General features: G+C 42.8%; 1 protein-coding gene across 3 annotated transcripts; it reads left to right on the top strand.

The window, feature by feature from the left end:
• Window positions 1-388: 388 nt before the first annotated feature.
• On the top strand, window positions 389-23,817 carry prickle1a (prickle homolog 1a). Of its 3 annotated transcripts, none has more exons than XM_004563774.2 (8): window positions 389-649; window positions 17,251-17,454; window positions 19,100-19,213; window positions 20,021-20,158; window positions 20,794-20,997; window positions 21,105-21,291; window positions 21,370-22,239; window positions 22,360-23,817. In XM_004563774.2, the coding sequence occupies exons 2-8, from the start codon at window positions 17,266-17,268 to the stop codon at window positions 23,211-23,213; spliced, it is 2,556 nt and encodes an 851-aa protein (XP_004563831.2). In that variant the 5' UTR covers window positions 389-649; window positions 17,251-17,265; the 3' UTR covers window positions 23,214-23,817. The 3 variants fall into 3 exon arrangements, with proteins under 3 accessions (XP_004563831.2, XP_076742108.1, XP_004563832.2); XM_076885993.1 differs by lacking the exon at window positions 389-649 and adding an exon at window positions 2,542-2,598; XM_004563775.3 differs by lacking the exon at window positions 389-649 and adding an exon at window positions 11,932-12,186.
• Window positions 23,818-23,841: the final 24 nt, after the last annotated feature.

Genomic DNA, 23,841 nt, shown 5'->3' with positions numbered 1-23,841 from the left:
ACAGCTTTTTGGGGTTATTAGGCTGATAGACTTACCTTCCATAAGTCTTTGTGGCGAGAAGGACAAACGAGTTTGTATCTACATCAACTTAAAGCTTGTACTTTTGAGTTGACTTACTTAATTATGTGCAGCACAGAAGTAGAGAAATTTAAAGGTGAGCTTTCTTGATTACTTAAAATAAAGACCAAAGTAAACTTTAGGTAAAGTCGACAAATCTTATTCAGTAGGTTTCACCCCCTAAACTAAGAGTTAAGGTAAGAGTTAAACTCCCAGGAGCATTTGTCCACCATGCTGGAGGGACTAGCCCGTCTCTGCTGGAATGGTGGGGGCTGCTCGTTTAAGCCAATAAGCAGCAAGCAACGCTAATGTCATTTTACTGTGACCGCTGAGAGGAGCACCGCAGCGCACCGCGCGCCGCTGAAACGACTGGGATGTGGTGACAGAGAAGTCAAGACCAAGCTCTCTCAGCGCTCCTCTCCAATGCATTCAGTATCTGGGGTTTAAGCTTATCGCTCTGCGCAGCTCTCGGTTCAGCTTTCCGGGACATCCTCTCTGGACTGTGCATCTAATACCAATGAGACGCAGCTTTTCTAACTTCGGGAATATTGGTTCTGGATACTTGGTTCACTGCGACTGAGCAATTTTGGAGGTGAGCAGACCAAGTCATTTAGAGCGTTTAACTCAGGTCTACCTAGTTTGTAAACAATCCCACCCACTCTGCTTGTTTTTTTGTTTTTGTTTTGTTTTTTATGATGGCTGTGTTATTTTTGCAGTTTTACGCTAATTACTCTAAATGCATCGGTGGAAAAGCTGACGATACTTTAATTTCAAACAAACAAACAAAAACTCCAACAACTTTTAAGCATTTGTGAAACACACGCACATACTCTGCAGAGACTATATGCCACTAGTGTCATCCACATAAAGTCAGCAAACCTGTTTTAATTTCCCTGCGCAGTTTTGGGGGCTTTTACGCAGCGACATCTCCAAAGAGACACGTTTCACTTTCCCTGCGCGTACAGTCACAGTAACCTCGTTTCTCTGACGCTGAAAAAACTTGACCAGAGACACTCGGACGTGGCGTCCCTTGGGCCTCCAGATGTATAGATTCAGCTGTCGCCTGTCACTTCGGTGACAACTGGTCGGCGCACCGTGACCGCTGCCTGTCCGCCGCCACAGGCTTCGCATAGCTGTCACGACTGTTGTTGAGTGAACCAGAACTTAGTCACACATGAGAAGTTAGTCCCACTTTTTTTTTAAACTCCCCCCTCTTCTTTACCATGATGTATGAGGTGAGAACGTCAACATTTAGGGTATTTTAACTGTATTTAAATAGCTACATGAAAACATCTGGAAACTTATTCTTGATAGCTTGTTTTGATCTGATATACTTTGTTTTGCTCTGTGTGGGTTTAAAACAGAGCCTAAAATATCGATTAAAAAAAAGCTTGAACTTAAAAAAGGGGGAAAGGACTCCAACCTTCTTGAGTGAATTCATCACTCCTAATGGACCTCTCACAGAGCTAAACATGCCATAAAGCCCTTCCTTTGGAGAAAAATGACACACCCTCAAGTTTCACATATTTCCATCCTCAGCTGTGATACAAAGAGCTAAACCTACGAGACACAGGAGAGCACATACTGTTTATATTTAACCAAGGCTGCCTGAAATAATAATTTGTCCTCAATGGACCAGGGGGGGAAGCCATTAAACCCTGAGCGTGTCTTTTTGAGGAGACCCACTTTCGACTAAGTGTAAAAGCAAGACTCAAACCTGAAATCTGTCACTGAGCACAGCGGATGAAAACAAAGCACTGCTGAGCTCGGGGCAGTTAGCCATGGAGAGCTAGGTGGAAGAGAGTGGTGTGGTCTTTATTTGGACACTAAATTGTTGGTTTGTGGACGTGATTTGAGACGTTGCATGGCAATTTAAGTAAGACTGGATTTAAAAGAATGGAGCACTTTGACAACACAAAGCAGGTATGTTTACTCCAGACTCTGGACAGTATCATCACAGTATGATTTCCAAGGTCATTTCCTGCTATAATTGTACCAGAAACTGTTTTCAGATATAACCCCACCCAGCCATTATTACCGCACTTTAAATATTTTTTTTCGCTCGCCAGTCCAGAAAAACATCAAACAAAGAAGTAGTTTGAGAGAGAACAGATATAAGTAGGAATAGAAACGGCAGCACAGAGAGTTAAGGTGGTGGTGTCACCTAGTGGCCAGATTGCAGGTTGACGGCTTCACTGCCTTGGAGTCAAGAGTTAACCAAATAAGGCAAACAATCTTTTGAATTTATTTACATATAAATAAAAGTTTATTAGCACTTTAGTGCTCAGCACATAACAAAGACATATCAGTGTCACCACAGCCCACGTTTAAAGAAATTCAGGATCCAGTAGCTAATACATATTTTCATACTTTCAAATTAATGATTTACATTGTATTTCACTGCACATGGTACTTAATGTGTCAAATAATGCTGCATAGCCACTAAAATCTCTTACTTTACCGTACTGCAGGCATCAGTGTTTACTTGATTGAGAATGAAAAGGGGGCATGTGAGCTTATACTTTGAATGATCTGCTAAAGGTAAGAAGTCTCTCAGAATATTAGGTTTATTTATGGACTAAATGATTTACAAAGTGGTGCTTTTGGACCAGCACCACATGCCACACCATGCTTGTTCACGTCTCATTTGCAAAGCCTCGAGGTGCTTCAAAGGTGCCATTAATAGAATCAGAAGACTTTTAAAGTGCTTTGTGCAGGATTGTGTGTGAACATAAGGGGTGGGGGGTGTAGTTGGCCTCATCATCATTTTTGGACTCAGGAATGGGAACAGATTTGATCCTTCACAGCAAGCTTGATGTTTATGTGCACTTGCTTCATAACAGTAGATTATGTTGATGGTTTATTTTAGTATTACAATGCATTGCTAAGAAAAGGTGATGGTTTTTAGGAGAGAGAGAGATTGTAAGTAGGTGTTGGAGAGCGCTAGAGTCTGCAGAGCTAAGTGCGAAGGGGCAGAATTTAAGTCCTGGTGCCCATATGTATACGTTTCCAAATGTTGATTTAAAAGCCCAGCACTAGTGAAATTTACACAGAGGCCTGTTTGTGCGAAGCTAGAATGAATCACCTTTGCGTCCGCGTAAATTGCCTGCAAGCCAAACACTCTGGCAGCCTTTTATCCCCCAGACGTGGTCCAGCTCACCGCAGCGGGGCTAAAAGCAGAGCAGGACAGGGGCCGTGTGTTGTGAGGATCTGTCAGAGGAGGCCAGTCTTTCACGGCTCTGGATGGGGAGATGTGGCACTGGAGTCGAGTTGCCATAGACAAACTCCAGAGAGCAGAGTCTACTGACTGTAAACTGTTTGTGGTAGGTTGGCAGGAGATTGGAAGAAATATGGCTTGTTTAAACGCCGGTGGTCCCTGAAGCTGTGGTCACTGGGCCTGGCTGAATTGGACGGCGGCTCAGATGGTCAAGTTTAGGGCCCTGTGACAGTGTGATTGTGGTGTTTGGGATAACTATTGTGGATCCTGCTTCCTGTAGCACAGAATATAACTTTGTGCTTGCTATACGGTACAGTTCCCCTTGTGTAATTTTCAAACGGCATCATGTATAAGAGTGGGAAATGTGCCCGAAGCGGTGGCGCACATTGGATCCACATGTTAAGCATTATTCTAAAGTGATTAGAGGTAGTTAGTGATTTAGCGCTTCCAGGCACAACTCTGTTTATTGGGAGCTGCAGGATGATGTTAGAGGAAAACGGGTTTGGCTCGCAGACAGGAGTTTAATGCCCCAGCAGATCTTTTGCAACCACACAGCATAATTGTGCGACCAACCATCAGACCACCAAGATGATGAAAGTCATACTCCACACACACACACGTTTCTTTATCATCACCATGTATAGAGGCATGATGATCGGCTTTGGATGTATACTGCATGATAATCATGGTGCATTGCTAAGAAGCTGATTATCATCAACATGCCTGAAGGTGGAATAACAGATGTAAAGATACCAAATGTCAGCAACTTTTGTGGCTCTGGAAATTCATCTGCGCCAGACGGGAATGCTTGCAGAATGGTGTGATTTCTCTTTGTCCTCCACATCTATAGGGATCCATCCAAGCAATCAAAGCATCGCAGGACTAGAAGCAAAAGAAAACATATTACGCAGAGTTGTCATTAAAAAGCCCAGCTCACTTCCCCAGCACACAACGGGGGATTCAGTTAAAGCTTTCCGGACCCCCGGCTGAAAATATGCAAAACACACTCCCCCAACTCAGCCCCTTCCTGTGGCTCTTGTTCCTCCTGTTGGCATTGTCACAGGGGTGTAGTCAGTGAGCGTGGATGATATGGAAAAGGTCAGCATGGTTTAAAAATGGACGCTGCAGGGCTGGGCAAGAGATTTTTCAGCTGACAACAAAGGTATTTCCGGGGAATTCCCCCCCCCCAGAAAGGTTACAGTAGGGACAATCTGCCAGAATATTCCTCTAAGAAGGTTTAGTTAATAAAAGTTGCCATATTTTCCTCTACCAGTAATTAGGTTGGAAAATAAATGCATGCAGAGTGATGTATTCCCAAATTGCATAGTGCTGAAGTTGACTATAATAACTCATTTAAAACATTTCTTACAATATATCATACAAAGATTAAAAGGGACAAAAAGCAGTATGTCAATGCACTACCCCATTCCAGCTTTAGGCCTGTTTCACTTAAAGTTTTACATGTTTTTGGCTTCAAAGCCGATCGTCCATTTACTGTAGTTTCAAGCAACACTATACTTCAGGGTGTCAGGGTTAGGGATATACATGGTAGCCAATTCCTAATCAAAGCCAATACTAAATGTTTAATAACTGAAAGTTCTTTGTCAAATAAACATGTAAGGTTTGAATATGGTAGAAACCCAATTACATTGCTATGCTAGATTCAATGCACCATACAATATTTGATAGAAACATAAGTGGATTTGAGGTTGGGTACAACATAAGATACAAGTGTCACAGCAATCAATACTTGCAAGGGCAAAAGGTCACCTAATGTATTGGCCAATCAAGTGCAACATTAAACCTGCCCAATATTGTGTATAAATCTTCCCCTAGCAAGCAAACATGTCTGGGCTTGGATGCAAGACCTCTGGGTGGGGGCCCTGTGCTGTATGGCAGTGGAAGCTTTGGGTCTTATGTGTTGCAGGGGTGGATCCTCTAAGCTATTTCTGGCATATCCCTCGCATTGTGCCATTGAAACAATGTGCAATTAGTGTCGATGTAGCATGGATATAGAATCCAGGACCCATAATTTCTCTGCAGAACATGCAGACAATGCTGATATTAATACTCTGATTAATTTTTGTTCAGTAAGAACTGAATTCAGTTGAAACATTGTATTAAAATGAAGAAAAAGATCCAGTATAGTTAAGCTGTGTAGCTTTAAGGGAGAAAAAAATGCCATATTCAAAGTTAAATCAAACTTCAAGTTGTTTAGCCAGACATTGTAACCAAAACCACATTTATTTTATATTTGTTAAAGAGTAAGAGCAAGAATTGCCTGATGTACTCATCATCCTCTTTATTTTGAGTCTGACCGCCATCTGACAGCTGTCATTTACGAAAATTCGATTTATGCATAATATGTGCTACCCGAATAATTTTCAGTAATCTGTTCACACTGAGAAAATGCATCACAGTAAAGGTGAGTAAATGTGGGTAACATACAAATGGGTTAATATTGGCAAAGGCCAGCTGAGGACATGTGTTGCAGAGGAGCAGCCTGAGGCCCGCAGTGGCTTCACCGAGCTGACGCAGAAACATTTCATTTCATTTGGCCACAACAACCCGATGGCAGCTCCTAGTGAGAGGCCAGTTCAAAGAGCCGGGTTTTTGTTTGCTGTGCTCACGCTGTCTTCCTGTTAGGGGCTGGGCTCCCAAAGAAAACAGAAAGCAGGGGCTCAGCAGATGTGCGCATCTTTGTATGTGGCCTGTTTGTACAGAAGCACACTTCAGAGAGCTCGTTGGACATTTTTGGATCTGGAAAAGAAACATAACAGATATTATTAAACTCCTTCACATGTTCCATCGCTGAAGATGGTTTGGTGTCATTAGTGACCTCAGTATTAGCAGCTCCAAAAATAACACGCTGATGCTGACAGTAACAGACACATTACATGCAAGGTTTCTAGGAATGGGATTTGCCCTAGAGGATTGGGATCTGTAATTTGGAGGGTGATAATGCAGCCAGTTTCGTCCCTTTTTCCATTCCACACATTTTGCCAACACACACACACACACACATACACACACATACACACACACACAAGCTGATCCCAGCCACTAATGTCTGGTCTGTATAGCTGATAAACTGACCGAGGCTCCCAGAGGGCTTCAGATTGGACCTCTCCATGTTTACAGTGAAACAGTCACACGCTCCAACTCATTTGTTGGTAAGCTGGACAGGTCATTAACTACTGAAAAGTTATACTTGCTCTAATACTCTAACAACTAATTCAAACCACAGATGTCAGCCTGACCCTAAAGACATGGCGACCAAAAATGGGTGTAAAGAATAAGAATTGATTTAATTCAGGGATTTAATCAGTGAGAGTCTTTTTATAATGGAAAGCAACCAATGGCAATTTTTTCAATGGGTCATGATGCACCAGCAAAATATCAGCCACTATCCTCAACACCGCTTCACACTTGACATAGACATTACATCACATTTCTATAAAGAAGTAGTCAATTCCTGACTCACATTAAGAGGAAAATAGGAATGTAAAAAGCACATATTGAGATGGTATAATTAAGGTTTTATGATTCTTAAAAATTAGAGTATTGGTTTGGGACGAGTATACAGTAACAGCAGAAAGCTTAACCTGGATACATGGCTGGAAAGAAGTCTTTAAAAGTTTCATGCTCATTGTTTCTCTCTCCTCCTTTTCTGCCTCAAAAATGCAATTTTCTTGTCTCGTAGACTGAAAAAGATCTGTATAGTCGAGTGATCATCTTTATGGAAAAGAGCATCTTTCATGCTTTAAGACAGCGTATGTATAGAAAGCCGGTATAGATTATGTCAACAAGCAAGATCAGGTAGAAACACAATGATCAATAATGCACAACAAGCGGAATACTAATAAAAGCAGCCCAATGTGGCAAACACATGCAAAGATACTCGTGTACAACTTTGCCTCATAGGATACAGGACCTCCAAACGTGTATAACCTCATGGTCTATTCCAGTTTTGCAACTACATTATAGATGCTTAACTAACAAGCCAGTATGGGTCTTTCTGGACTGGATTTAACTTCAGCTGTACATTTTTTCCACCCCTCTTTTTTAATGTGAGTCACATGAGAAGGTGAAAGGGTCAACAACATCAGAGCAACGGGGAGCCTTACAGGGGAGATCATTGGGCCTCTCCTTTGCTCTTTCTGCTGTTTTACTACCACCTTAATGACTTAAATTGTGTCCAATTAAGCCGAGTTGGAAAGAAGCATCCCCGCTTGCAGTTGCAAGTTCCCTCTGTGCTGTGGCACTGGAGCATGTGTTTAATTAGAACGCTCTAAAAAGACTGTAACAGAGCGTTTCTTCAGGAATGTTAATCATTAGTGGGATCCTGACTGAGCAGCTCTTAACTGTTTCAGAGTATTGTTGGATTCCACGGTTTGCCTTTTGAAGCCAGGCTCAGGAAAATGCTTCCACGTGTGGGAGTTGTCAGCCACTTCTTCTTTGCTGGACCGCGTCGTCTCCTTATACACGAAAGCGCTTCATTTTAAAGTGTTGCCCGTGTTCATTCAGGTGACAGTTTGAACTGGTGGGAAGTTGGGAAGACAGGAAATAGTTCCATTTCCAGAGGAAGGATATACTATTGAACTTTGAGGAGAGTTAAGGAGAAAAGCCCATCAAGTGTGAGGGGCCGTGGTGCGTGCACGTGTGTTAGATTCTCTGAAAAATTGAGGTCATAAATTAAACCTTTTTGAAATTGGGTGCTGTTTTAAGAGGAGTAATTAAACCTTATCACGTGTCATATAAATTAACAGCTTTTAAGGTCACCAAGATCATATCAAAGCTCAGCTGAAGAAACAAGACGGTGTTAAAGCAGAGATTTTTTGGCCGAACATGCTGGTTTGAGGTGTTAATAGGACTGTTTAGCTATTTTATGTATATACTCGTCACAGTTTGCCCATGGAGACCACACATGAGTGGCTTTGCCCTTTGCTGATCCACCGCTTTTGTTAGCACAAGTGTGTAGTCTAAGAGCAGCCCATTCATCCTTAGCCTGCTCTGTGTGTAGACAGCCACAGGCTTTTGTTGAGTTATAGCATCCTCAAATAAAGGGGCTTCCTCTCTTTAACAGCCCCAGGAGCTCTGTCGCTCCACTTTCCATTGTTCCCAATGAGGTCCGGCTTTTACAACTGTGTGAGAGGGTGTCAAATTGAGGGTGAAAAACAAGGCGTCCCGATCGTGCGCGTCTGCAACGTTTGGCAAAGCACTAACGATAAAGCGGAGAAACAATGGGCTGATGCAGCATGCCGCGTACTGCTTATTGCAACTTGAGAACGTGTTGCATTACATCATACATGACACAACACCAGTGTGGCAAATTGAATAAAGCAGAAATTAATGAGTAAAGAAATAGTGTTTGTTCATAGATTGGTTCCATGCAGCCAGGCCCATTCATAGATCATCTGTTTCATCACTATTATATTATTGGTTTTAGACAATAGCATTACAGTAATCTCTATTATCGACATTTTTTAAGCATCGTTAACTTTTGTGTTTCTATTTGGTTGATGAGGAAATTAGAATTTCAGCTGAAGTGGAAATGTTCACATGTAGTTGTAGCTCATTAGCAATAGAGTCCAATAAATGTTTTCCAATTCAGCACCCTTGAGAAACACGGGATCTTATGGGGTCAAGTATCAAATGAGCAGATATATCTCTTTAATTTTTACAAATGTCTCCTGTCAGAAACGAAGCTTAGATCTAAGCTTTGCCCTCAGCTGCCTCCAATGTGTCAGACTGAAACAGTAAAAAGGGGTTATGTGAGGGTTATAGGGCTAACAAGCCCACAGTCTGACCTGAGTTTGTCAGCGCCAATCTAGCTAAGTCAATATCAATGCGCTGACTGCTCCACCAGTTGACCTTTTCCTCCCTCTTTCAAGGCGTAAAAAGGATTGTTGTTACTGTAGGGTGATAGGCTTTTATTGGTCTTTATAACTGAAGCTTTTGTTGGGCCTGTGTCCTGCTAATACCCCTTGGCAAGTCATTTAAACCTTGAATGCCTACTTTTTATAAGGTGGCTCACACACTAGCGAGAGCAACTCTCAACAATAGTTCAGCAATAGCTGTGAGTTAGAGACTGACCTTCCATTTGCCTCCTTCGCTGGTAGTCCAAAACTTGACTAATACAAACAGTTAATAATGTTAATTTGTGCTAATTCCACTATAAGAATCACTAGTGGTAGATATAGCAATAATGTTTGACCAGATTCTTAGTTTTGTGTGTTCCCTGCTTTGGGATTGTGTTAAGAATGCAGATTTATCACAGGTGATGGTTCTGATGATCATCTTCCCTGTCCTGTCATTGTCAGGGCGTGCTAGTTCAGAACTACTTTGCCAGTAGCACAGGATGCTTTTTTTGTTTTGTTCTTCTTCTTTTACAGCAGTGAGAAGATACAGACCAGGTGTGAGATGCTGTTCAGGTCATTGTAAATATGACAGAGGAAAGGGCTGTAAATCCCTAGGGCCATAGATTTATGGGTCATCTGATGTTCTCACAGGTCAAGGGTCGGGGATCCGTGACTTGTCCGACTTTATATTTTTCAGCTATCTGCGGCGAACCTTGAACTGTGCAGCCGGCTACTTCTAACTTTAGAGTGGTGTAATCATAAATCGATACTCGCCACTCTGCACGTTCCTGGGTAGATGTCTTTGATGAGATGTCTGCACATTCATATCTGAGTTTCTCTCTTGTGGGAAATAAGCAGGTTATTAATTTCTGTATGTTGAGGAAATGAAAAACAATCCAGGTCTGGTGTTTTGCCCACACTAGAGGAACCATCTTAGCTTTGCATTTCATGAATCCTCCTTTTGGGGGACGGGGGTACATTGTGTTGTTCCTCTCCTAAAAGACTTGCTAATGGAGCATGGTGCTTAGGTCTTTGGATTAACACAAAGGCCTGAAGTTTGCTGTGAAAGGGCTCCTCTCCTCCCCGGCCTTGACTGCAACAATGGCTTTGTCCCAGTGCTCGACTGCAAGAGCACTGGCAGGGGTTAAATCCCGTACTTTATAAACAGAATATTTACAGATATAAGCTCCATTTTTTTCCATTGAAATGACAGCCATCATTCACCACCCAAGCTGTGATATTCTGGCACATAATGGTGTAAAGTATGTAGGCGTGTGGAGGATGGAAAAAGTGCTACTCAGATGGTGTCCATCATGTGCTAGAAATGAGTTGTTAGCCTTTTTTTAATATATGATTTATTTTTTTAAACAACTTTCTTTTTAAAAGGCCAACTGAGTATTTCGCATGTAGACAATGATTCTCCGCTTGATTAAGTTCAATGCATTACATAAAACGTTTTCTATATTAATCCTCAAAGAAAAACACCATTCACAGAGTTAGGTCCCAACATTGCATCTCCTAAGAACAAACAGCTTCTAAAATGTTTAGAAAGAAAGCAATCTGACCAGTTTAATAGATTCCTTGCTTCCTAGTAAAATGCCTTACTGCTTTGTTTTACAGTCTAAGTGTTTTTATACTCGACAGCAAAACCTCTCTGACGAGGAAGAACTTCTAGTGCTCTGGAAGTTATGTCCACCGTAAACATGTCCTTTTGGGCAAAAGTAACACTTTGATATTGCAATTAAACAACCACAAAAGGATGCAAAAGGTGCAACTGTCCAGAGTTTGACCTGAACCAGCAACTTTTATTTTCTGAGGCAAGAGGAAGAGGATCACATTCTGGCATTCCAGCAGAGGTGAAGGAGAGGCAGAGGTCAACAGTGTCCTCTCCAGGGAGTTTCACTGCGTGGGTGGATCTGTACGTTTGGGCTTTATAGATATCTGTCATTTTAATTCCTTCTCATTTGTGATAACGGAGTAAACATTAGGGTAATGATTGTTTTCACTGACAATACATATTATATTGCTAATATATAATATCTTAATTTTGAGCAACTATTAAGACCAGTTAATTCTGTTTATCAAATAGTGACCTAATCGTTTCATCTTGGAGATAACTTTGGTTACATGTGTGTGTTTAGTTTAGACAGTGTGAGGCTTTGTGGTTGGAGTAACTTGCATGGAGGACTCGTTTTGATTCACAACCGGATGACTGGTCTCATACAGAAATGCTGACATCACATTCAGGTAGTAGAAAAAGTTATTGTGATGCTTGAAACCAATCTTTCTATAGAATTAAAATACATATATATATATCATTTGATCTAACAATAAGCCTACAATCAAAACTTTTGTTAGCAGACAGCTCTCTTTAACTTTACATGTAGGCACAAAGGAAATGTCAAACCACCAAATAAACCAAATCCTGACTCAACATTCACCGCCGTCCCCACATCTTTAAGCCGTTGATAGGGAAGAAGAAAGAAGAGCGTCATGTGAAAGCTGTTGTGGATACGGGGCGGTTAGCCTGGCAAAACAAGCTCTGCCATCACTGATGTGCTGCTTTAAAGCACGGTTTCTGCGAGCTCTACCAGCGATTCTCATTTGGGAGCATGTGTTTGAAGTACGAGAGGGGGGGGGCTGACTGAAGCAAGAGACGCCTCGCTCTGCCATACCCAGCCATGACTCGCTGCCTCTGAGTTTAAGGGCCGGGCTGAGGTTAAGAGGGCCGGGTTGGAAGAAAGAGGAGGGGAGGAGGAGGAGGAGTGTTTGACAGAGAGGAGGGTGGGATGACCATCTGGTTGGGCTCCTCCGTGTACACGCACATGCACACACACACCTCGCTCACTCTCTGACTTTATACAGTCTTAGCTTTGATATGGGCTGTTACTGTGCTGACAGCTCCGGTAGAGAAGCCTGGCTGCTGCTGTCCTGGATTTAGAGTTTAGAGGAGCTTACATAGATATGGAGTGCAGAACAATTTAGGACTGGATATAGTGGCGACAAGATCCGTTTTCTCTATTCACGTCAGGAGAGTTGGCCTACACTGAGGTAAGACCTGCAGGAAAATGAATGAGATGTAAACCGGTTCCTCTGAGAGCTTTGCTTTGGTTGTAGTGAGGCTGAAAGAAAATGGAAAAGTTGCACCGTAACTCCTTGATTAAATGTATTTGAATGAATGTGTGGATGGCTTGATTGCAAATGCATGTTTCGCCTGTAAAACATGTAGCACATCCCAAATACAGGCAATTTCTGGTCTTTGTGGAAGTTGTCTCTTATATACGAATCAGACTTGATTTTAGGTCTCATGCACGAGTTAGTGCATTTGAAGTCTGCTGCTGTGTGTTGAATCTTAGTCCACGCTGGCCAGCACAGTAGTGTATATCTCTGTGGGGATGTCACTCCCATCCATTTGGTCTTGAAAAAACACTCCCCGGCCACAAACAGAGGCCTCCATAAGCTGACCAAACTCCAACTCCTTATAGCACCTTTGCACTGCGTAACTTATCCTCCCGTCGAGCTCTTTTTTCAGTAGCATTTTGACCTTGACTTTTTCTAATCTGACTGGTATCAAATTTTGAGTCGCTTTTCCGGGTTTTGATTTGATGATGCTGTGTAGTTTTATTCATTTTTGAATCATAAATACTACTCAATTACAAGTTCAGCTTTTTAAAATGTGATTTATTTATTTATTTTATAGGCACGAGGCTTCTAGTTTAGCACAGGGGTGTCATTTTTCTAATGAACTTCATCTGGCCCAGAGGTTGGTTTTTTTTGCTTCTTTTTTTTGACACTACATTAACGGCCAAAGGCTGACAGGCAGTGATTTTTAAATATTTGCGTGTGTGCAGGGAGATAAATAATATGCTGCATATTTTTCAATCTTGTTGGACATGAAAAATAAACTGAGTTTGTCTGACTTCAAGCTTAAGTATGCAGGGACAGTGAACAGAAATTCTTGTTTTTCTCTCCCAACTACAGCCTATCCTGCATTACCCAGCTAGCAGAAGCCAAGTTAAACAAGTAGGGCCAGCCTAAACTGACAGAGAACACTGTGTTGGGTTGTGTGCCTGTCCATCATCCACTTCCTAAAGAAATAGACAGTAATTCAGACCAGAAGTTGCTTATTTTTCCTGTGCACTCTCTCAAGGGCTGTTAATCCAAAGCTCCAGTGTCTGGATTTTTTTTGGAGGGGGGGGGGGGACTATGGTTTAAGTGTTGTCGAACACTATTTAAAAATGTCACTGTTGATTGTATTTATTGGTCAGTCGCTGCATGGGGTCCTTCAAGAGTTCTGTATTCAACAAAGCGATAAATAATGCATTGCACTGTAGTTAGGCGCACCACTGCTGTCGGGCATTACAGTCAGACAGGACGTTCTTCAGGGTGAACTCAAATAAGTGGTTGTTTTGTTCTTTAATGAAACACGTCTGAACCCACACAGTCACCGAGGTCCTGTTATGCAGCATTTGTGGGAATGTAAGCTCCATTGTCCGCTTTCCGTAGAACACGGGGCTCTTCCCTCCTTCAGTAAGTCGTGGGATGTTCTCAAATCAGCAATCACTGAAAACATTTCAAAGCAAGCGCGTCTGTTAAAGATTTCCCTCTTTCTCCTGGCATGACTTAACTTCCCTCTCCTTTGTGGAAAAAGGACATTAACATTTTCATACATGTCAGTCACCCCATTTTATCCTCAGTCTAATAGCACCCCCACTACCTTCTGTGGGTAGATCAGTCAGATATGCAGACCTGCAGCTCCCAAAGCCATGTTAACAAGCACCTTTACAAAGGAGTGAGGGGCTGTTAAACATTCAGGACTGCAGGGGTCTGGCTAGTGTGGGAGGAGGGCAGGGCAGGGGCTTGGGGGGTGGGGTGGAGGGTGAAAAGGGAAGGGGGGCAGAGGGTTAAAACTAATCTCACAAACCATAGATCCCTTGTTAGAGGAAAAAACTATAAAAGCCAGCCTGAGTGATGAGTCAGTCAGTATGAGCACGGTGAAGTTAGCTGGCTCAGTGCTTCTGTCATTCAAAATGTTAAGGAATTGTTTCGGGTAAAGCCAGAGGAAATGAACTGCATGACAGATAAAGGAAAAATTAGCATGCAACCAGCTGTAGATGTATGAGAAACTTTTTTTTTTGCTTAACACAGAGCTGCGTGAACGCCGTATTGCTTTCGAGAGCCTGGCTAAAGTTCAAGCCTGACATTCCTGTGAGTCAGGTTTGGCTGTGTGAGACATCCTTGCAGATACCCAGCCAACATGTGAAAGCAAGAATTCCAGCAAATGTAGCACATGAGTGATTTTGTGCCTGATTAAAATGTGTGGCTCTGAAGTGAGCCTCTTGCCTCCTGACTGAACCTGCCTATAGTTAGCTATCTCCCACGTGAAATCCAAGCTGTTCTCAAACAAGGGCACATTTTTGTAGGTTATTTTGGTCTCATTTGCAAGTCAATAGATATGAATAGAACAACAGAGTGCCTTATTCCATCCCTAGCTCTCTCATCTGAAGACAGGTTATCTGGGTTCGAGGGCTTCGACTGTCATATGTGACAAGATAAAACGTGGCATCTTCAGGAAAAAAAATACTTGCAAAGGGATAAACAGACTCTTGATGGATAAAACCTTCAGTGACTTGACAAAGGCACCATTGTTTAGGGCATCAGAGGCATTTTAACGGGATATGTTATAAGCCAATCCGCCTGACCTGACACTTTATGGTACAAGGCAGCCTAAATTAACCCTCCCAAAAGCCCAGGAATCCTTTAACACCATTATCATCACACCTAACACTGATAGTCTATGACTGGATAAGCTTAAGGGGGGGGGCTTGTCAGTCATTAGTAGTAGCGATGCCACAGTGGCTGACTTGTCTTTGAGAAAGATGAGCTGATATGAACAGCCAGTAGCTGCCTGAACCTGCATGTCTCGTGGATCTGTTAATCATCAGAGAAAGGTCTGACATGCTAATATATCAGTCTTCACTAACAGAGTGAATCGACACGAGCACCTGATTTTGACAAGGTATTGATAGTTATTTCTGTATTCTATGTATTTGTGTGTAGAGTAGCCTGTGTCTGCATATTCCTTACAGAGGTTAAGCAACATAAAATTATATAAAAAGCTTGAAGTACCTGCTGGAATGACCTGGGTCTACTTTTTTACAACAGAGAGCAACGTTTTTCAAAGAGGTTCTGATCATCTTTTGTACTATGACGAAACATTTCTGTCGTGATGGGAGTGGTCTCTTCTGCGATGACAGTGCTTCCAGCCTCAGGACGGATCATTGAGTGGTTTGATGGACTATAAAAATGATATGGCTTTTGAGGTCAGCCAGCACCTATGGGAAATTTGAATTGTTAGACGGTGCTCTTTTACATCATCATCAAAACAAACAAAATATCTTGGAAAGACTGCTTTTCCATCCATCCGTTAGAGTTCTAAAGTCTCCCAGAATCAGTCTCAAACCTGTTGTGGTGGCACTGGTGGTCGATCTATTTATCATTTGAGCAGAAAGCAGATTTTAAGGCCCCTATGCTGTCATCTCTATGTTCAAAGGCTTGCCCTCGAGTGTATTTGGTTTTCTCAGCTGTCTCTCTGTGGCTCTCTGTACCTTTGCTGTCCATAGGGGTTCAAGGCTTGGGTAGGGGGGAAGTGGTGCAAGGGCCAGGCTGCTGGATGCTGGCTGGGCTCCCATTTGATCTCAGTTAGAGCTCTTGGCTAGTGAGAAATTACCACAACTGCACACGCATTCATTATGACTGTGTTTTCGTGGTCCTAAATGCTTACAGGAGTCCAGGAAATAAAGTTATGGGATGACTGGAGAGGGATGAATAAAGATCAGGGCAGATGGGGTTGCCTAATGATTATTCCAAAACCTGGTTTGCTTGGAATTTGCATGTCAAATAATCACTTTAAAGTTACTCTGGACATCCCTCCCTCCCTCCTTCCGTCCGGGTATATTCTGAACATTAAAGACAAATTAATAAATAAATTAAGTGATTTTATTTATTCGCTATTTCTTTAATTTTATCCAGCTTTGCACAGATTTAGTTTGTTTCTGCCTCATCACAACAGTCACGTCTGCAAAAGTTTGGATTTTCCGTAAGACATTAGTAACTGCAGACAACACATATATAGAGGTCAGTACAGTTCGAGTCTTTTATCTCCCTGCTCTGTTTGTTGCCTCAGGTTATAGTGTCAGTATCAGTTAGTCCTATCCATCCATGTCAGCCTCTATTCATCTGCATTCATCCAGCTGCTTCACCTGTCTGGCACTGCGCTCACTGTCCATCTAAAAGATGAAAGAACGATGAGGCGCTCACTGTTTGTTTTCCAACCTGCTGCAATCCAAAGAAAAAGAAGAGATGAAGGAAGAGAGCAGGCTTGTGGACGCTTCCCATATGGTGGCCTCGTCTTAAAGCCAGGCTTGTGTTTATACAGACCTCGGGCTCAACTGATCAAGCTAGGATCAAATCCCATGTGTTGAACTCCACCCCCCTCCCTTGGGGCATAGCATCATCAGCTTCTCAGTAAAGTAAAATGATGACTCATACAGACATAAACCTAACAAATTATTTTAAACCTGCAGAAGATTAATAAGAAATGGTCACAGTTATAAGCAACTTCAAATAGTTTATAATTCTGAATAGTTTGTTATTGTCACTATAATGAGATAGAACATCACCTCATGAAGCTTTGGGAATTTCCTAACAATCTCTGCACCCCCAAAAACCACATGAGGAAGGCACGTGTTTAACTGCTACCATAATAGCAGTGAAAGGATGGAGTTGTCTTTATGAGTGTCTTTATGTAGTAGACTCATCACTAAAAGTAAACCAAAAAAGCTTGCTTAAATACCATTATGGGTTTTTGAGGGGTGCTGTGAGCCTCATGAAAGAGGTGGCAATGGTGTGACTCAGCAAGCGGTTAACAATCAGCGGAACAGCACTGACATGAGAGAGCTGGATTAAGATGTGAGGACGTAGGAACTGATGTCATGGCTTGATGACAAACATTTCTATTTTTTTTTCCTTTATATTTCTATCCTCTTCCCCCTTCTGTCCTCTCTCAAATCCCGGTACTTCCCATCTTGCTATCCTTTCATCTCACCTGTCTAGTAAAAAGAGAGCCCGATGAGCCTGGTGAGTGCAGCGGGGCTGGTGGCTGGCTTCCAGGGTGGGGCACGCAAGCGAGATTTCATGATGGAGCAGAAAATCAGTAAACTGACATCTGGCTTCCAGCGGAGCTCAACCTCTGATGACGACTCAGGCTGTGCACTGGAGGAGTATGCGTGGGTGCCACCTGGCCTGAGACCTGAACAGGTAAGCACAATGTGGCTTACAAATGCACCAGTTCAAGACGCTCTGAGCTAAGATTAATCAAGCCTGCTCCGTTTGGATACCGGGACACTGTTCTCTATAACTGTGGTATCAATTTCATTGGTTCGCAAATCATTTCCTCCCTAAATCAACACCACGAATAATGGTGTATCCTCCAGACAGCGAATAAAAACAGCCCTGACCTGATTTTAACTCCCTTATAGCCCATTTGCCTGGCCCAGATAAACGCTATTCACTGTGTGTTATACTGAATAACACACCAAGTCTCTGGAAAATGGCACCTATGGGAAGGACAACATATTTCATTAAGCTTCCTTGTTCTCACTGCTTGTGGCAGATTTCTCAGACTCTATGAGGTTGCCACTAAAGGGCAGCATGAGTATACCGCAGAGTTAGAAGCAGGACTTAGTGGGTCGAGCTAGGAATCGGAGTCTTCGCCTCCACAACCACAGGCAGAGCTGTTAGCCGTGTCCGTTGAGCAGTCGGTGAGATATGGCACTTTCCCAGATCCTCAGAATTTTTAAACTCTGCTCTCACCACTGCTTGGTGTTCTTTTCTCTCTCTCACTCAGTCTGTAGCCGTCCCATTGCCCTTGATCAACAACACACATGGAAGCAATGAGTGGGTGATGGGCAAGAAGGGAAGCGAATGCAGCAAAAGCCTTAACATGCAGGGTCTCTTGTTTTAGGAACCACATAGATCAACTGTAATGCCTTTACTGCTGCCAATTCCCTAAATGGGCTATGTATTACAGGTCACTACTACAGGGTTGAAACACCTAGAGCTTGGGTGCTTGCTAGCTGTTCCTCGGGCCTAGTGAGCTGGATAAGGGGTCGTAGCAGCATCGTGATGTGCATAATTTATGATGGTAGAGGTGGTTGTTGGGGTCTGAGGGTGATTGCCAGGGTAAATTGCTGTGCTGGTACCCCTCCTCTAGACAGTCAAAGCTGCTGGAAGTCCCCTAACACACAGGACTACGGCATCCCATCTCTTTATCTAGCTAACTGTGATGGGCCCTCCCTCATAAAGTTTAGTCTTTAGCAGTCGGCCCCAAGGGTCAGGGTGCTACAATTACAGCCTGCTTTGTCCTGTCCGTGTAGAGACAACCATATCACTGAAAAATATAACCCTTAAACTGATTTGACCTGTTGACCTGTCTTGGCTTGTTCAGCACAGATTTATGTAGACGATGATTCCTGCGTTTTTCATCGTCAAAGAGGATCACTGCTGTGTGTTGCACTTTTGAATTAAAGCTGATTTGGGGATTAGGGAAAAGTCTTTGATTCCACAAAGTCATTCTTCCATACATTCTACATAGCGCTATCCCAGAATGTGTCTCATCACAAATTAATGTGCTTGTTCTCTAGTTTCTTGGAAAAGAATTTGTGTTAATATTGGCATATTGAATCCGAGGCAATAATGATAATATATGGCTGCAATAAGACGGGTGAAAATTTGGGTTTAAAATTACTTTTGGGGCGGACCAAAACCAACTCTCTGCTCCTGCAAATAATAATTCTGAGCCATTGCTCAGTTGTTATATTAGTTGGAATGCATTTAGTTGTCCAACCCTAACCCTTTTTATTCAACCAAAAACATCATGTGTTTAACCTAATATTTCCCCCAGGTCCAGCTATATTTTTCGTGTCTGCCTGAGGACAAGATCCCATATGTCAACAGCCCAGGAGAGAAGTTCAGAATCAAGCAGCTCCTCTACCAACTCCCACCACATGATAATGAGGTGAGAATTTTTGGTGCCTGTGTGTGCAAATGCGTGTCTCGTAAAAATTCAGCCCTCACATTTGCACCAAAATTGCAGCAAAAACAAAAAAACAATTGTGTTTGAGTAGCTGCATTTGATGCTGCTCACTCATCCTGCAGTGCTCAAGCCTCACCATCTCCATTGCTATCCCACTAATGTGCGCCCATAGCTGGGGGATTTTTGTTCCGCAAGCTTGTAGACGTCCAGAGTGGGTACAATGTTACTTTTGACTTGATAATTTTATGATGTTTGCCGTGAGCCCCCACCAGCAGGATTCCTGCCATAGCAGTGGTTTTTATGAGGACCGCTCAGCGAGAGAGAGAGTGAGAGGGAGGCTGGTTGAAAGAGGCTTTATGTGATGCCACCACTGCAGTGGCACCACAGTTCGCCTCGGCTGTCTGTCTTCCTTTGTTGCCCACTGTCTTGATTACACTCTAAACACAGGCCTTGTTTGTGTAAACGTCTGCTTTCCCCCTTGTTAAGGACTGTTGTAAAAAAAAAAAAACTAAAAAAAAAAAACAGGTTCTCAATCGGGGACTGTGGGTGGAGATATGTTGGGTGGTGTAGGAAGGGAAAGCTGGGGTCAAGAGTTCCTTTTGTTCAAACTGCTCTGATAAGCACTTCGCCCTCAATCCAAAAAGGTCACTTATATATACTATTCTCAGTAGCAGATTTTCAGGAAGCATTAATCATCCCAATTCTTATATCTATATCTATATATAGATATAAAAACCTGTGGTTGTGAAACTAGCCATCATATTCCTAACCAATTCCCTTCTTTCCCAGGTGCGTTATTGCCAGTCCCTGAGTGAGGAGGAGAAGAAGGAGCTGCACATGTTCAGTGTTCAGAGGAAGAAGGAAGCATTGGGGAGGGGCACAGTAAAACTGCTGCCTCGCAATTTTCTGAACAGCATTTGTGATCATGTACGTTGCATGCAGCCCATGTATTGTTTATAACACGATGATGACTGAGAAATAGACAGTAGTCTAGAGTTTTTGTGGAACTAAGGATATAAACAGTATTCTTATATAAAAATAATTATCCATGAATGGTATTAAACAAGGGTTTGCTACGTTTCCTATTTGCATCTCATTTTTGGCTATTTAGCTAATCTAGATCAGAAAGAAAGCTGGAAACGAGAGAAATGCTGTCATGGACTAAAAAGTGTTTGCTGTCTGGGCTGGAAAGGCTCAGTATAAAGTTCTTTTTTTTAAACAATAACCAGTGAGCAGCCAAGTGGGTGCCCATAAACTGATGAATCTCTGAGACTGCTGTTTTTCCTTTTCTTTCTCCTTTTAAATGACCTCTACCACCCACTCCTGTTCTTGTCAGTCAGAAGGACAGACATAAAATATGTTCTGCTAATCTGAGAACAACCTAGTGGGATTCCAGGTGCTGATGGAAGGCATGTTTTTTTGTAGCCAGACTCAGACTTTGTGTGAAGCTAAATCCATGCCCATGTAGGACTCAAACATTATTACAAAAGTATGACAATTGTTCAGTCTTAATGTGACTTGTGTTGTTTTTAAAAGTTGATAATTAGCGCTTTCAATTACAGTGCGGCGAAAACATCAACGGTGGAGAAATGGCCGTGTTTGCTTCAAGGGCGAGCGCTGGGCTGTGCTGGCACCCATCCTGCTTTGTCTGCTCCACATGTAGGGAACTCCTCGTGGATTTGATCTACTTCTACCATGATGGAAAGATCCACTGCGGGAGGCACCATGCTGAGCTGCTGAAACCACGATGCTCAGCCTGTGATGAGGTAGTACTAAGGAGAAAAAAACAGTGTTGCAAAGATAGATATTGCATCTGAAGCTTCTAAAGGTTGATGACCATTTTGTCTCAACTAATGCACATCTTTGTCCACAGATTATCTTTGCTGATGAGTGTACTGAGGCGGAGGGGCGCCACTGGCACATGAAACACTTCTCCTGTTTTGAATGTGAGACAATTCTCGGAGGTCAGCGTTATATCATGAAGGACGGCAGACCGTACTGTTGTGGCTGCTTTGAGTCTCTCTATGCAGAGTACTGTGAGGCTTGTGGAGAACACATTGGTAAGACAGTGATCTTCTGGAGTTAAAATACTATTTCAAGCAACAGAGAAATGTTAACTTGCTCTCCCCCTTTAACAGGTGTTGATCATGCTCAGATGACCTATGATGGGCTCCACTGGCATGCCACTGAGAGCTGCTTTAGCTGTGCCCACTGTAAGACCTCGCTACTGGGTAGTCCTTTTCTGCCATACCAGGGTCGTATTTACTGCTCCAAAGCCTGCAGTCTCGGGGAAGATGTGCATGCTTCCGATTCCTCTGACTCTGCCTTCCAGTCGGCGCGCTCACGTGAATCCCGCCGGAGTGTGCGCATCGGCAAAAGCAGTCGTTCAGCTGACCAGTGCCGGCAGTCACTCCTGTTCTCACCCTCTGTTAACTATAAGTTCCCTGGCTTGAGTGGGAATGCTGATGACACCCTGACCAACAAGCTTGCCCATATGAACTTATCAGATGAACACTTCTGGAGAGGCCGCGGTGATGAGAATGAGGCACCTGACGACCAGGAGGAAGAGTGGGCTGAGCACGAAGACTACATGACTCAGCTATTGTTAAAGTTTGGGGAACAAGGGGTTTTCCAGCAAGCCAGCGACTCTAGACCTACAGATTTCTGGATTGCAGAAAAGGACACCAAGTCAAAGCAGGTATCCTCAAAAGCTGGGAGTAATGGTGGGGGAGGAAGGGGAAGCCTTGCCAGCAAGAAGTACCAAGCTGACATGTACTGGGCACAATCACAGGATGGGCTAGGAGATTCTGCCTATGGTAGCCATCCAGGTCCAGCAAGCAGCAGAAAAATCCAGGAGTTGGAGCTGGATCATGGGGCTGGAGGAGGTTTTCAGGGAGAGGAGCCACAATGGTACACCGACTCTTTGGAGTGTATCACCGATGAATTTAAGAAGACAGACCAGAATGTCCGAGACTCTATGGACTCACTTGCTCTTTCCAATATTACTGGTGAGTAGATGGAACTCTAAAAATCAGATATGGAAAATAACATGATTTTATGCTATGTCAGTAGTTGGATTTTGATGTATTTTAGTGCAGAAATGTAATAAATTTTCTTTTCCTTTCTAGGAACCTCAGTAGATGGTGATAATAAAGAAAGGTCTATGGTATATTCCCTGCAAGGTTTCCATGAACTGGAAACAGAAGACTGTGAGAAAACCAGTAATATGGGAACGCTCAACTCTTCTATGTTACACAGAAGTGCAAATTCCCTAAAAAGTCTTGCATCTGAGCAGGAGGAGGTGGAGAATGTTCTAGCAGAAGCACCCCAGGAGGACAGACCCAAACCTCATGTCCCTGCCCTCAGAAGGACACGTTCACAGTCTAGGCCGCAGCAAGTCAAATTCTCGGATGATGTTGTGGACAATGGTTATTATGGTGACATTCAAGTGCGGCAGCCACCTATGAGTGAACGGACTCGGAGGAGAGTGTACCACTTTGAAGAACAAGGCCAGGACCTTCACTCTGGTCGCCAACAGCACCACCATAGGAGGCGTCGCAGCCGCAAATCCCGGTCTGACAATGCTTTAAACCTTTTGCCTAAGGAAAGGCCCCAGATGTGCAACAAAGCGGACCGCAGAGGGAATGCCCTCGGTTCCAAGGGGCACCAACCATTCCACGGTCACCCCCATTCTGCTGCCATGTCCGACTACAGGTTACAGGGCCAAGCAATGGGAAGGTTCTTGGGTCTATATGATGATGATGATGATGACTGGTGTTCTACATGCTCATCTTCCTCCTCTGATTCTGAGGAGGAAGGTTTTTTCCTGGGTCAGCCCATCCCTCAGCCCAGGCCGCACAGACACTATTACACTGATGACTTGCCAAGCTCTGTAGCAGGCATGTCCTCTGCTCCTTATGGCCAATGGACTAAATCCAAAAAGAAAAAAGGCCACAAAGGGAAAAACTGTATAATTTCATAGGCTTTACTCTGCTGAGCATTGGGCAACGATTTGCCACTCACCGATGCCCCTTTGTTCATCATTTAAAATATAAACAGTTTGCTTGCTATTAAATGCTTCACAGCACTCAATTTACCAAGGTGGTTGTGTAAGACACAAGTCCATATTTGGATTATTATAGGTGTGTACACTTGTATAGCATTACAAACTGATGGTAAAGTATAATGCATATTTATAAAATATAATCTAAACTGTGTTTATTTAACAGTGCAGATATATTGTATATATTGTAGAAATTTTTTAAAGTAATATTTTTCTACCTTTGTCATTCTTTATACCAAATGGCATTAAAATTAAACAATTGGCTGTTGGTACAGAGTCATTTTTAAATATGGGTGTCAGAAATTTAAAGACAAACTGACATGACCCAGGCTCTGCAGATGTTTTTTCCAGGTTTGTGCAGCACCAACATAAAAGCACTGTGTATTAATAATTAGCCTGTTGGAACAATCTATTTATGGGTCACTGTACTGTAAGAAAATCATTGCAATCTGTATAAATGTATAAACTGGAATATAAGGCTAAAATAGGTATTAATTGCAATAAAAATCTCTATATATCATGATTTGATAGTGTTTGGTGTTGATTT

Source organism: Maylandia zebra, linkage group LG7, assembly GCF_041146795.1.
Source record: "Maylandia zebra isolate NMK-2024a linkage group LG7, Mzebra_GT3a, whole genome shotgun sequence".
In the NCBI taxonomy this organism is placed as follows: Eukaryota; Metazoa; Chordata; class Actinopteri; order Cichliformes; family Cichlidae; genus Maylandia; species Maylandia zebra.
The sequence above is the reverse complement of the archived record's forward strand: the minus strand, read 5'-3'. Positions and strand labels throughout refer to the sequence as shown.